At 28.6% G+C, this 12,584-nt stretch overlaps 1 protein-coding gene across 1 annotated transcript; it reads right to left on the bottom strand.

The window, feature by feature from the left end:
* Positions 1 to 2,231: 2,231 nt before the first annotated feature.
* LOC136077076 (uncharacterized) lies at positions 2,232 to 3,302 on the bottom strand. The gene has a single exon (XM_065791589.1). The coding sequence runs from the start codon at positions 3,300 to 3,302 to the stop codon at positions 2,232 to 2,234; it is 1,071 nt and encodes a 356-aa protein (XP_065647661.1).
* Between the last annotated feature and the right edge of the window lie 9,282 nt (positions 3,303 to 12,584).

Below are 12,584 nucleotides of genomic sequence, written 5' to 3'. Positions count from 1 at the left end.
ATTCTTTAAAAAGTTTTCATTATATTATACCGAATTATCGTTATAGTTAAAAAGGATCAAAATTTTTTTGTATCTTCTCAGTAGAAACTTCAATAATAATAATTAAAAAAATCCAAGTGTATACTTTGCTTTCAATAATGCCTTCTTATATCAAGGCAATAAAATTCTTTAAATGGGTTTTGTATAAGGTACCTTTGGTAAAGGTGTTGTAATTTTGTTAGCTAGATCAAGTAAAAGAAAAAAGAGAAGAAAACAGGAAGGAAAAAAGTAAATTTGCATTCATTTAAATTTCATTTATTTTACAATAAAAAAATTAATTTACATTAATTACATTACAAACATAATTTACATTAATTAGTCACAGTTTAAAGAACATTTTATTTTTTAATAGCTTTTTTTAAATAAATATATGCGTTTAAAATACATTTAAAAAAATTTTTAAATTTATCTACATGATAAATTAATGGACGTGTCTAATGCCAAACTACTTAACTGCACTTTTTGAAAATTTTTTAGCTTTGATAATTTTTAAATTGGCACTTAAGAACTAATCTAAAAATCATTGTTTTATTCATATTTTTGGTATTACTTATTCACTTACACTTAGGGGTTGTTCATAAAGTGCGAACGCTTTTATTCCAGCCTCACCTTCCCCGCATTTTGCCATACGCTTTTTTGAGTTCCCTCTGGCTTCCTAAAAGTACCTCCGCTTTTAACCCACCCACCCAACATTTTATGACAGTTTTTAATTTAGTGTCTCCTTATTTCTACAATTTACTCACTGCCCCCATCCCCCCATCACATATACGCCATTTGCAAACCCATCTTCCCCTCCGAGCGTACGTACTTTATGGACGATCTCTTATTCATAATTTTGGTAATACTAAAACGATGTAAAAAAAAGAGGTTAGAATCCTCTCTTTAATGGTTAAATTAAGGATCAAAACATACAATAAGGTGGTTCTCAAAATTCTTTATTTAATTACACGCGCTCCTACTACTTTCAATAAATAGGCTTGGATTCATTTGGATTAAAATTTTGCAAAATATATAACATTAATACGTTACGCTTTCAAAATATCGAAAAAAGGACATTAAACATAATTCTGCTAAAAAATGAAGACATAAATCTACTGAAAAAGTTTTCATATTCCATGTATTATTTAAGAATATATTTAAGTTGTAGATTTTCTCGAAGTTTGTCTCTAAGTTTATATATTTCCAAAACTCCTAATACAATATATAATACAATAAGTTGTGGAGAAGCAAGAACGTCTCAATGCAATTAATCAATAGCCTCATATATTAACATTTAACTTATAAAAAGAAAGAATTAGGAAAACATTTTTTTTTTGCAAAAGTTTTTTTTTAGTTTTTTAAAAAATAATATCTTTGCTAAAATAATCGCCTCAAATTGACCAATGTTAGCAAATGTTGACGCCTTAATCAACTAAAAAAAATTAAACATGTTTCTCTAAAGTTAAAATTAAATGTCATCTTATGATGGCTGTTAAAACAATACTAAGGGGCATCGTTAATTTGGTAAATATCACGTATTCTTCGTAGCATGCAACACAAATCTTTATATAACATAATAAAAGAAAAGAAAACCAAAAAAAATAAAAAATAGTAGCTAAAATAATCTTTTTTATTTTTTTATTAAATGTCAGAAAAACCAAAAAATAAGAGAGTACAAACAATTTGTAACATAAACTCTTTGTAACACAACTTATTTCAATTTGTAACAAAACTTGTATAACACAACTTGTAACACAAATTGCGTCAATTTGTAACACAAACAATTTGTAACATAAACAAACAATTTGTAACATAAACTCTGTTTTTTTTAAAAAAATTTAGGCATCTCTTCAGTAATCTATCATAAATTCAATAGAGACTGATTCACCTTCAGATGCTGTTTCTGTTTCACTATTGTATTCTACAGAAATAGATTTTCCTGGTTCAATTTTAAGTCTTTTTTTGGATATATTTTTTTTATTTCTATTTTTACTTTGTGTAACATCTTTCTTATCACCACCTTCATTTTTTTACTCATTTAAAATGTCTAAAAGGCTCTGGTCTAAAGCTTTACGAGGACTTAAGACGTTTTCACTTGGTAATTTGATATACACAACATTAGGATTAAATGGCACCAAACCACAAGCACTAAATCCTCTGATTAAATTTTTTCTCGAACATTCATTAATGGATGTCATTAAATCATTCAGCAGCTAAGAGAAATCTTCTTTTGGTAACGTTGCATATTTTTTACCACGCGAAGTAAGTTTCCAACCCAGAAGTATACTTCTCCAGGTTTTTTTTAATGGTGCAAAGAATGCAACATCAAGAGGTTGAAGTAAATGGGTTAAATTGGGCAGAAGGCATATGAATCTAAGGTTATGTTTTTCACAAGAATGAATAACTTTATGACTTAAATGGGAGGAGAGATTGTTACCTATTAATGCTTTTTTCCCAGTTTGTTTCTTGATGCATGGCAATAATGTTCGAAAAAACCAATCCTCAAAAGTATTTTCATCAAACCAGCCAGATTGGGTTTTATTAAAGCGAGAATTTTTTGGACCATGTTTTATCCATAAATCGTATAAATGTGTGCTTTTAAAAACTGTGTATGGTGGAAGAATTTCTCCAACACCATTTCCACAAAACATTACAGAGAAACAAGCTTTACTGCTAATCATTATTCTCTCAGGGTACTTAGTTCCACGTTTCATAACAACTTTTTTATTTCCAGGGTCATCACGCAAATTTGTTTCATCATAATTCCAAATGTTACAAGGTGGAACTCCTTCAAGCTCAAGTCTAATATTGTCAAAATGAATTTTTAATTGCTCTTTGTTTATAGCTGCACGTTTTCTTTTAATATTTGACGCTATTCTATGGGTTAACTGTGAACGTTTCATAAAACTTGAGACCCAATCATCACCAGGAATATTGTTTTTAAATATTTTTACAGTACAATTTTGCGATTTTAAATAACCAGCTACTAACATTTTAACATCAAGTTTATTTAATGGAAATCCCCAATCACACATGACCTTGATTCTAGATGAAAATAACTGCTCCTCATCATAAGTAAATATGGTTGGTGCACCAATGCATTTTTTATGCTTTGACTTCATTTTATTATGTATAGTGCTTCTTGGTATACTAAACCTTTTTGAGGCTTGACGAATAGACATACCTTCATTAATTGCACCTATACACTCTTTCAAAAGAATGGTATTAGAACAGGTGTTGTATGCACGTTTTCCAACACTATGCTTGTTATATTTACGAGGCATTATGCTTTAAACAAAAGTGAATATAAACAACACAAGCAAACTGCAATGTAATAATTTATTAAACTATAATATAATTTTATTAAATTGCAATTAAATATAAAAATAAGAGTCTCTAAATTTTAATTTTGTGATAAAGTTAACAAAATTATGATTTAGCAACAACAACAACAAATAGTTTAACAAGAAAATATACTTTTTTAATAATCCTTAAATACATTCATGCTAAAAACTGTTTTTCAAAATAAACAATTCAGATAACATGCTTCAAAAAATATTATAGTTAGAATAAATAACGATCAAACTACTTTAAAATGAATATTATTTACATGGCCTAAGTTAAACCAAAAGAGTATAAACCTAACGGGTAACCGGGGTAACTTTGACCACCCTGTAAAAAAACCAGAATGTTGTTACTTGAGCCAAAAACTTTTCACTTAATTTTATCTGAACCTTTGTCTTTAAAACAGCAGTAAAACTGAGTTGTTTGCTATCATTTTTATCTTTGCCCAGACAACATTCTGTTTTACAGTTTTTGATTGTGTTTTACCAAGATTTCATTCTTTTTTACTTATAGTAAAGAGCATTTGAAACAAACTTCATATCAAAATTTAAGCAAGAAAGATTGTATTTACAAATAAAACAAAAATAGTAAAACGTTACTTAAATGTTAAAAAGTTACAGATGTTTAATTAAAATTTTTTAAAATGGCCAAAGTTACCCCGCTGGCCAAATTTACCCCGGTTTACGGTACCAACTTTTCTAACACCTTTTTTTTCGCCGAAAATAACAAAAAATTATTATTATTTTTATTTTTTTATTTTTTAGAAGTTTTTGTGTTTGCATTTTCATTTTTCGTTTTTTGTGTTTTGTCTTTTCGTATGCGTAAAGTTTGTTTTTATTTGTGCTGTTTTGCTAATTGTTTTTATTTTTGTTTGCTGTTGTTATTAATTTAGTGCTTTCATATTTTTTGTCTTATTATTTAATTTCTTATAGTTTTATCGATATTATTATTACTTTTAAGTTAATTTAATTTACACATGGTTTTATTACTACTTTTTTTGTTTGTTTATTTTATTTAGGTGTCACTCCAATGACGAGTTTTTAACTATGAGTGACACCTAACCTAACTTCGTAAAATTATAAAAAGAACTTGTAATTTTTCAATTTTTGGTTGAATAAATGGATAAAAAAAATTAAACTTACGGTACTTAGAGAAAAAACTAACTATAACTATAACTTTTAGCCCCATTTAAAAAACTGTTTTCGGTATTTAATATTATTTTTTGAAGTACTTGGGAATTTATTAAATTATGTTTGCTGATGATTCTTACTTATTTCTTAATCATAAAGACATTTTTACACTTTTTAGCAACATGAACATTGAACTAGCCAAAATTTCCGAGTGGTTTAGATTGGTTTAGTGAAGAAGGTGAAGTTCCGAGTGGTTAAGATTGGTAGAGTGGTTTAACAAACTATCATTCAATATTGATAAAACTAAATGGATTTTTTCCATCCTTATGGTAAATAGCACCAGCTGCCCAGCAACTTACCTTTTCTTTTTATCGATAACATAATTATTAAAAAAGTTCTAGTGACAAGATTTTTAGGTGTATATATCGATGAAAATCTTATTTGGAAAAGCCACATTGCTAACTTGTGCAATAAAATTTCAAAGAGTATTAGCATTTTATACAAAATAAGAAACATTCTTGATAAACATACCTTAATTCAATTATATTATTCGCGAATTCATTGCCATATTAACTATGCAAACATTGCTTTGGGTGGCACTTATAAAAGTAAACTTAAACCTCTCTATCGGCAGATAGAGAGGTTTAAGTTTACTTTTACAGAAGCATGTTGCATGCCTTATAAATTTCAAGGACTGTTTTGCTCATGCCAAGCCTCTTTTATATGATATGAAAGCACTCAATATATATGAGTTTAACGTTTTTAATATTCTTTTTTTTTTTATGTATAAATGCAAGACCCACATCATATATAAAACTGCAAGCTTTGGTAGATCATACAGCAAATAGAATATGCAAGGCACAGTATGATGTCCTTAGCACTGAAGGTACTCCAAAAAGACTTTTTCTGAGATACAAAATGGCTTTGATGGTGCCACAGGACAGTCTATATATAAACAAATATCACAAGATATTTTAACAATGAGCAGGCACATTTTATTACTTGCCTTGTTTCATTGGACTTGTGTGGCTTTTCAAATGGAAAACGGTACCCAGCTTGCCAAAATCCACGACCATCATCAACAATGTACTGTAGACCTCTGCGATTTAAATTTGAAAAAGAAACAGCAGCAGTTTCTAAATCAAAAGAAGAACTTATTAGGCTTGAGATTTTAAACTTGCAAGATACTGAAGTTGATATAAATAATAAAAAAATCAAAATACATCATATAATACAAATTACTATGATTGATGGAAAAGTTCACACTGCTCTTTCAGATGTTACAAATTCTAGTCAATGCTGTACTATATGTGGGACAAGTCCTAAAGCAATGAATGGTATAGAAGAAAATGGTTTTGAAAAAGGGTATGACAGGCAATTATTCATTTGGTTTATTATCCTTACATGCTTGGATACGTTTTTCTGAATGTTTGTTTCATATTGGATATAAAATGACTTTGAAAAAGTGGCAGGCAAGAACAGTGGAAGATAAATCTAAAGTAAAGGCTTAAAACACAAATTCAAAATAGATTTAAAGATGGCTAGATAGTTGATGTTCCAAAATCTGGTGATAGTAGAACATCAAATGATGGAAACACGGCTCGAAGAGCATTTCAAAATGCGGAAAAATTGCAGAAATTTTAAATATTGATGTTAAGCTGATTCTAAATTTGCATATTATATTGGCAACAGTTTTATGTGGTTTCGACATTGACACTGATAAATTTGAGGCCTTCTGTTTAAAAACAGCTCGACTTTTGGTTCATTGTTATCCTTGGTACTATATGCCACAGACTCTGCACAAAATTTTAATCTATGGTTCTGAAATTGTTAAAACTTTAGCATTACCCATGGGTATGTATTCTGAAGTAGCTTAAGAAGCTCGCATTAAAGACTTTTAAAACTATCGTAAATGTTTTGAAAGAAAATCATCTCGTGTGAAAACTAACCAAGATTTGTTAAATCGACTACTGTGTACATCTGATCCATTTATTGCATCTCGGAGAAAGACATCAGGAAGTCACACTTAAACAAAAAACTTACCAGCTGGAGTTATTGACTTATTGAGGTCATCCACAGATAATATTAGTTTATAAATGTGTCTTTTGTATCTTTATAATTTTGGAAATGTGAATACCTATATGAAAGTGTGACTGTAAATTAAAACAAATAGCATGCTCAATCATATTAGAATTATCAAATTATTTGCATACCAAGTTTAGAATCATTTGGCTAAAAATAATCTTGTGGAACTAAGCATAAATATGTGTTGCTATGCAACTGGGGTTGCCATGGCAGCCACAAAAAAAAAATACTCATTCAAATTATAATCATCCAATTAAATTTTGAGGCTTATGGATGAAAGGAAAAAAAGTTATGACTTTTTTCCAAAAATATGAGATTCTGGCACATCCTAAGCTTGTTAAGACCCCCACCCCCCCCCCCCACCCCCTGTATATTAATTTTTAATTGTTATCAACAAAAAATTTTAAAAAAATCTCAACAAAAAAAAAAAGTTAAGTGAAAAAACAAAAACTTTCAGAGTAAACAGGCTTCGAAAATCTTTGACATAGTATATCTTTGTAAATTTTAATGTCGAAAACTTTTGGTTTATTTCTCACAAAATTAACACAAAAATTATGATAAAACAGCTGTTAGAAAGTGCGCATTTGACCGAAAGCCACGCTTGAATTAAATAGGTTTATATGTGTTTTGTAAAAAATATTATTTTGGATTTATAAATTGAAAAATAACTTATATTATAATTATAAAACAGCAGAAATTTAACTTCTTTTTTTTTAACGTATGTTTAAAAAAAAAATGATTTTAAGATGTTTCAATCATTGAAAATATTATTAATTGAATATGACATTTTATTTCTTTAGCTATTTGGATTGGGCATCAGCTGTCTGATCGGCAACCGGATTTATCTATACTTTGTATAGTTTGTACCTGAAAAAAATGAGTTTTTTACTTTTAAAATTAGCGAATTGGAAAAAAAAGTGCAACACCTGGAGATCCCAGAACTATCACTTAACTTCGACCAGCTAATTGGTGAAGGGAGCGCTGCTAATAATTTAGCAGTCAACCATAAAAAAACGACAGTTAGCAGTAGTAGTTTTCAAGACACAGCTTTCAAAAAAACGCGTTTTTACAGTCTGTGAAGAGCTCAGATAAATTCGGCATAAAAATATTGTTAACTTTATTGGATACAGTGTTTGACTCTCAGCTCTGTGTTTTGAAATATGCTGTGTTTATGTCCATGACACTTTTGTCTTCTCTAAAAGAATTAATAAATGCTTTAATTTAACTGAAAGAATATCTTATTTAACGCAAGCTTGCGATGGAATAATGTACCTCCATGAAAAAAACATTATACATAAAGACATTAAACCAACCAACATGTTGGTCTGTGGTTCCATTCAAAATTTGATAATAAAAATATCAGATTTTGGGGATATAAAACACAGTTACATGGACTATCAATGACAACTTAAAAGGAATAACAATATATTATGTAGATCGAAATACAAATAAACTTTCGGTGTTTACTGACATTTACGCCTTTTCTATATCAAGTTTTGAAATTTCGTCAAACCCATGTTCGCCATGAGAAAAAAATCTTTCTATAATTTATGAAGCTTTACTCCTCCAAGCAATAAAAAACAATGAAAGACCAGATACTTGTATACTCAGTTTTGTATACAAAGAATATCAAAAATGTAAATGATTTAATTTGTAACTATCAAAATATTTTTATTTTGTTAAAGACTTCCAAGACACTTTCTGATAAAAAAAAACTTTCAATGAGACTTTCTTATACAAAGACTTTCAAAGAAACTTTCTGATAAAAAGACTTCCAAGACACTTTTTGATAAATAGACTTCCAAGAGACTTTCTAATAAAAAGACTTCCAAGTGACTTTGAAAAAAAGAAACAAATTGTAAACTCTTGGGAAGCGATTAGGCTAATAGTATTGTGATTTCACAGACATACTTGACATCTGTGATCCCACAACAGTTTAGAGTTAAAAATTGGAAACCTAAAATTCCTATAAGCGCTAATATACATAATATAATATTTATATACGCTTATAATTAAATGAAATTGTTTAGCAACTATCGGAAAATTAGAAAGCACTTAGTAGCAATAAGAGCATCAAACTACATTTTCTGCATTGCCATCTCGCCAATTTTCGTGAAAATATTGGTGCTGTCAGTGAAGAGCACGGAGAACAATTTTATCAAGACTTGAAGATCATGGAACAACGTTATCAAGATAGATGTGATGTACAATTGATAGCCGACTTTGTTGGAGTATAAAACGCCATAGTCCTCAATCTGAACATTCCAGAAAGAGCTAAAAACGTACATTTTTTACCTTAACTACTTATAAAATTGATATATTCAGTAGCCATATTATATGTAAAAACATTATTTGTGTTCAATAAACATTGCAGTTGCTTAATTTTTCTTTTATATGGTAATATTTGGATAAAATACGCTTATACCGGCTATGTACTATATAATATACATTTTATCACATTTTTTAAGAAAATGAAAACCCTATAATTTAAAAACTTGACGTGTTAGAGAAAAACTAAGATCATTTTTTAATTTAGCACCTATAATTTAATCAATAACTACTATGAAATTCCATTCAAAAAAAAACTTGGGTTCTCCAGTGTTTATTACTATTATTATTATTATTGTTATTGTTATTATTATTACTATTATTGTTATTTTTGGTATTATTATTATTATTATTATTATTATTATTATTATTATTATTATTATTATTATTATTATTATTATTATTATTATTATTATTATTATTATGATCATGATCATCATCTTTATTATTATTAAAGATTATTTATTAAGGATAAATTTTTGTAAGCACTTATTAAGCACTTAAAACAAGTGAAAAAAAGATTTGTGAAATTTCCTTTTAGTGAGCACTACAATGCTTACCAAAAGGAGATGTCTGCTTATATAATGTCATGATTATAACTGATCTTAAAAGAAAAATATTTTAGGGCAAATGAGGCTCTTTAGTAATGGTGAAGGCAACTCACTTGAATAATGGAATATTTTGAAATAAAAACCTAAGTTTAGTGAGATAAAGGCAAGAGGAGCGTATTAACCTAGGATGTTAATCTTCCTAGTGATGGCGTCACAATAAAAATACTTAGTTTTACAAAACAAAAAACAAGCCATAAAAAAAAAGGTTCAAAGGAAAAAAATGTTCTGAGCGGAAAACAAATGTTTATAAAAATAGGAAATGTTGTTGAAAGAGTATATTAGGGTTGTTAAAGAGATTGAAAGATGTTTAGGTTGTTAAAGAGCTGGATAAAAAAGTTAAAAAAAAAACTTACAATTGAAGCAATTATAAAGGTAAAATTTCAAACAATCAGAAGAAAAGTTGAAGAGTAAAGATTTACAAAGGAGGTAAAGAATATGGTTTAAACAGAAAAATAAAATTGCTTGAAAAAGTAAGGAAATTTAAAAAAAGAATTATTACTGACAAAATAGGAAGCAGTCATGGGCGCTTGCATGATTTTTTGATGTTTCAGATAGGACATTTTCACACATTGTGCAAACTCTAAACTTCATTATGTTTATACCTATGCTAAATGAGGAAGCTTTGCAAAAACTTAGGTTGGCGGAGGCCTGGTAACAAAAAAGCCCTAAAATATTTGTCCCACTCTGCTCAAACGTTAAGGTACTAATGTAGTAAACTTTTCTACTTTACTATCGTAAACTAAATTTAAATTTATCGACAGATTTTAAATTTCGTAGAAAAATATTGTAAATTACAAAAGTTATGACCATGCAAAGTTCACAACCCCTCATTTTGAGGGATTTAGAAATTCGCATTCTAATTTACAATTTTATTCTACAAAATTAAAAATCTGTCAATAAATTTCAATTTAGTTTAAGATAGTTAAGTTGAAAAATTTACAACATTAGTACCCTCACGTTTGGGCAGAGGGGGGGGAATATTTTAGGGTTTTTTTGTTCCCAGGCCTCCGCCGACCCAAGTTTTTGCAAGACTTTCTCATTTAGGTATGAACATACCTAAGTTTGGAGTTTGCACAATGTGTGAAAGTGTCCTATCTGAAACATCAAAAAATCTTGCAGGCGCCCATGGAACCAGTGAATATACCATTATATGCAGTTAGGTAATTTTAAGCCAAGAAATAGAGAACAATAGAAGCTATATTTCTTGTAAGACAAGCTAAGGCAAGAATGTCATTAGAAAAGCAAAGAAAACCTGTGAATGTAATTTGTAGACCTTTAAAAAGTTTTTGACAAAGTACCAAGAGAAGTAGTGTGGTGAGTTTTTAAGTAATTAGGTGTTAAAAAATGGCCTGTAATAGTTTTCAACTCATATATTCAGATAATTGTAAAACAGCTTTAGCTTCTTTTTCTTTACTATCTTGGTGCAAGCACTGCCCTGATGCAAACAATAGTTCTTAAGATGAATATGATGCAACTAATTGCGTCAATCTTCATTTTTTTGTTTTTCTACTTAAAGAATCAAAATTCGCCTGGGGTCTGCCAGATACTACAGTTGGATAAGAGCAGAGTTTTCTTTATCAATGGAAGCAGAATTTTCTCATTATCAATTGCAAATTAAACTGATATTGGCTCATTTTGTATCCATTGTTTGTTATTCTCTTCAAAATAAATTTTAGAGTTTTTGCATATATACCCTCATCAAAGATGCTTTATGAAATTAGACAGGTTATGATTTGCAGTTAAGTTTATATTATTTACAACTGCATCCAAAATAGTAGGATTAGCTAAGTTTTTTTGTATTTTATATGAATAAATATCAGTATTTTTCAAGTTTTAACTATATAAAAATATGAATGTTATTTACCAATAATATTCATGATGATTCATGATGTCAAGAGTTCTTTGAAAATAACTTGTTTAAAAATGTGATATTTTTAATACAAAATTCTTTGTAACATAATTACGATGCATATTTTTTTAATAACAACAAAAAAAACATTTGCATCAAAGATAAAAATATTGAATATATAAAAGGCACAACCTTTTTTAACTTTTTACGCTGTTAAACATGAAACCATGAAGCTCAAATCATCTTTATAAATCATCTTTATGAAAATATAAAAAACTTATTTTAATAAAATTACATTTAATTCATCGGTAAAACAATGTTATTACAGTTTAATTACTGAGAATTGATTTTGCTTAGCAAATATTTTGATAAAAAAACACAGCATAATATATGCCGCAATCAACAGACTTAATAATATTTTCAAGCACGTTTTATTTCTGAGAGTTTCAGTACTTGGCGTCATTGACTTTTTTGTTTGTTCACATAATCGATCTTTTACGCAAACAAAAAAAATCAATGTACTGAAACTCTTAGAAACAAAACGCGCTTGAATAAATTTAAGGACTGAAGTTCCCGAAAAACGGTTCTTCGGTTCTTCGGTATTTTTCGGGGAATCAAAAGGAATCGAAGGTTTCGGTTCTTTATCAGAATAGGAATCGAAAAGAACCGAAGTTATCGGTTCCTTATAAAAAAAGGAATCGCAAAGAACCGAAGTTATCGGTTCTTTATCAGAATAGGAATCAAAAAGAACCGTAAATTGATTACTCGCCTTTTTTTTAATAATATACTTCCGTTATAATCAATATTTTCGATTCTTTTCAATATTTTCAATTATTTCGGTAATTTCGATTCTTTGTAATAAAAACGGTAAATTTCAATTATTAATTAAAAAATCGTTTTTATTGTAAAGAATCGTTTTTATTACAAATACGTTTTAATAATGGCGTGCGAAATTAAATTCAAATTCATTCAAATTTAATTTACCTCCCCTAAAGGATTCCCCTTTACCAGTATAAATAGTGGGGTTTGTGAAAATCTAATCAGTTACAATTTATTGTTTCACAAACAACTCTTACAAACAACAACAACATTACAATTTACAACAATGTCTCAAGTTAATAATGCAATTTGGAATTACTTTACCAAACTACCAGAAGTGACAGTGAATTCTGTCACCAAAAAGAAAATTTATAAATCAAGTTGTAATCAATGCCAAGC

The sequence above is a fragment of the Hydra vulgaris genome, chromosome 02 (genome assembly GCF_038396675.1).
Source record: "Hydra vulgaris chromosome 02, alternate assembly HydraT2T_AEP".
Classification (NCBI taxonomy): domain Eukaryota; kingdom Metazoa; phylum Cnidaria; class Hydrozoa; order Anthoathecata; family Hydridae; genus Hydra; species Hydra vulgaris.
Note: the sequence above shows the minus strand (reverse complement) of the source record. Positions and strands in the feature narration are given on the sequence as shown.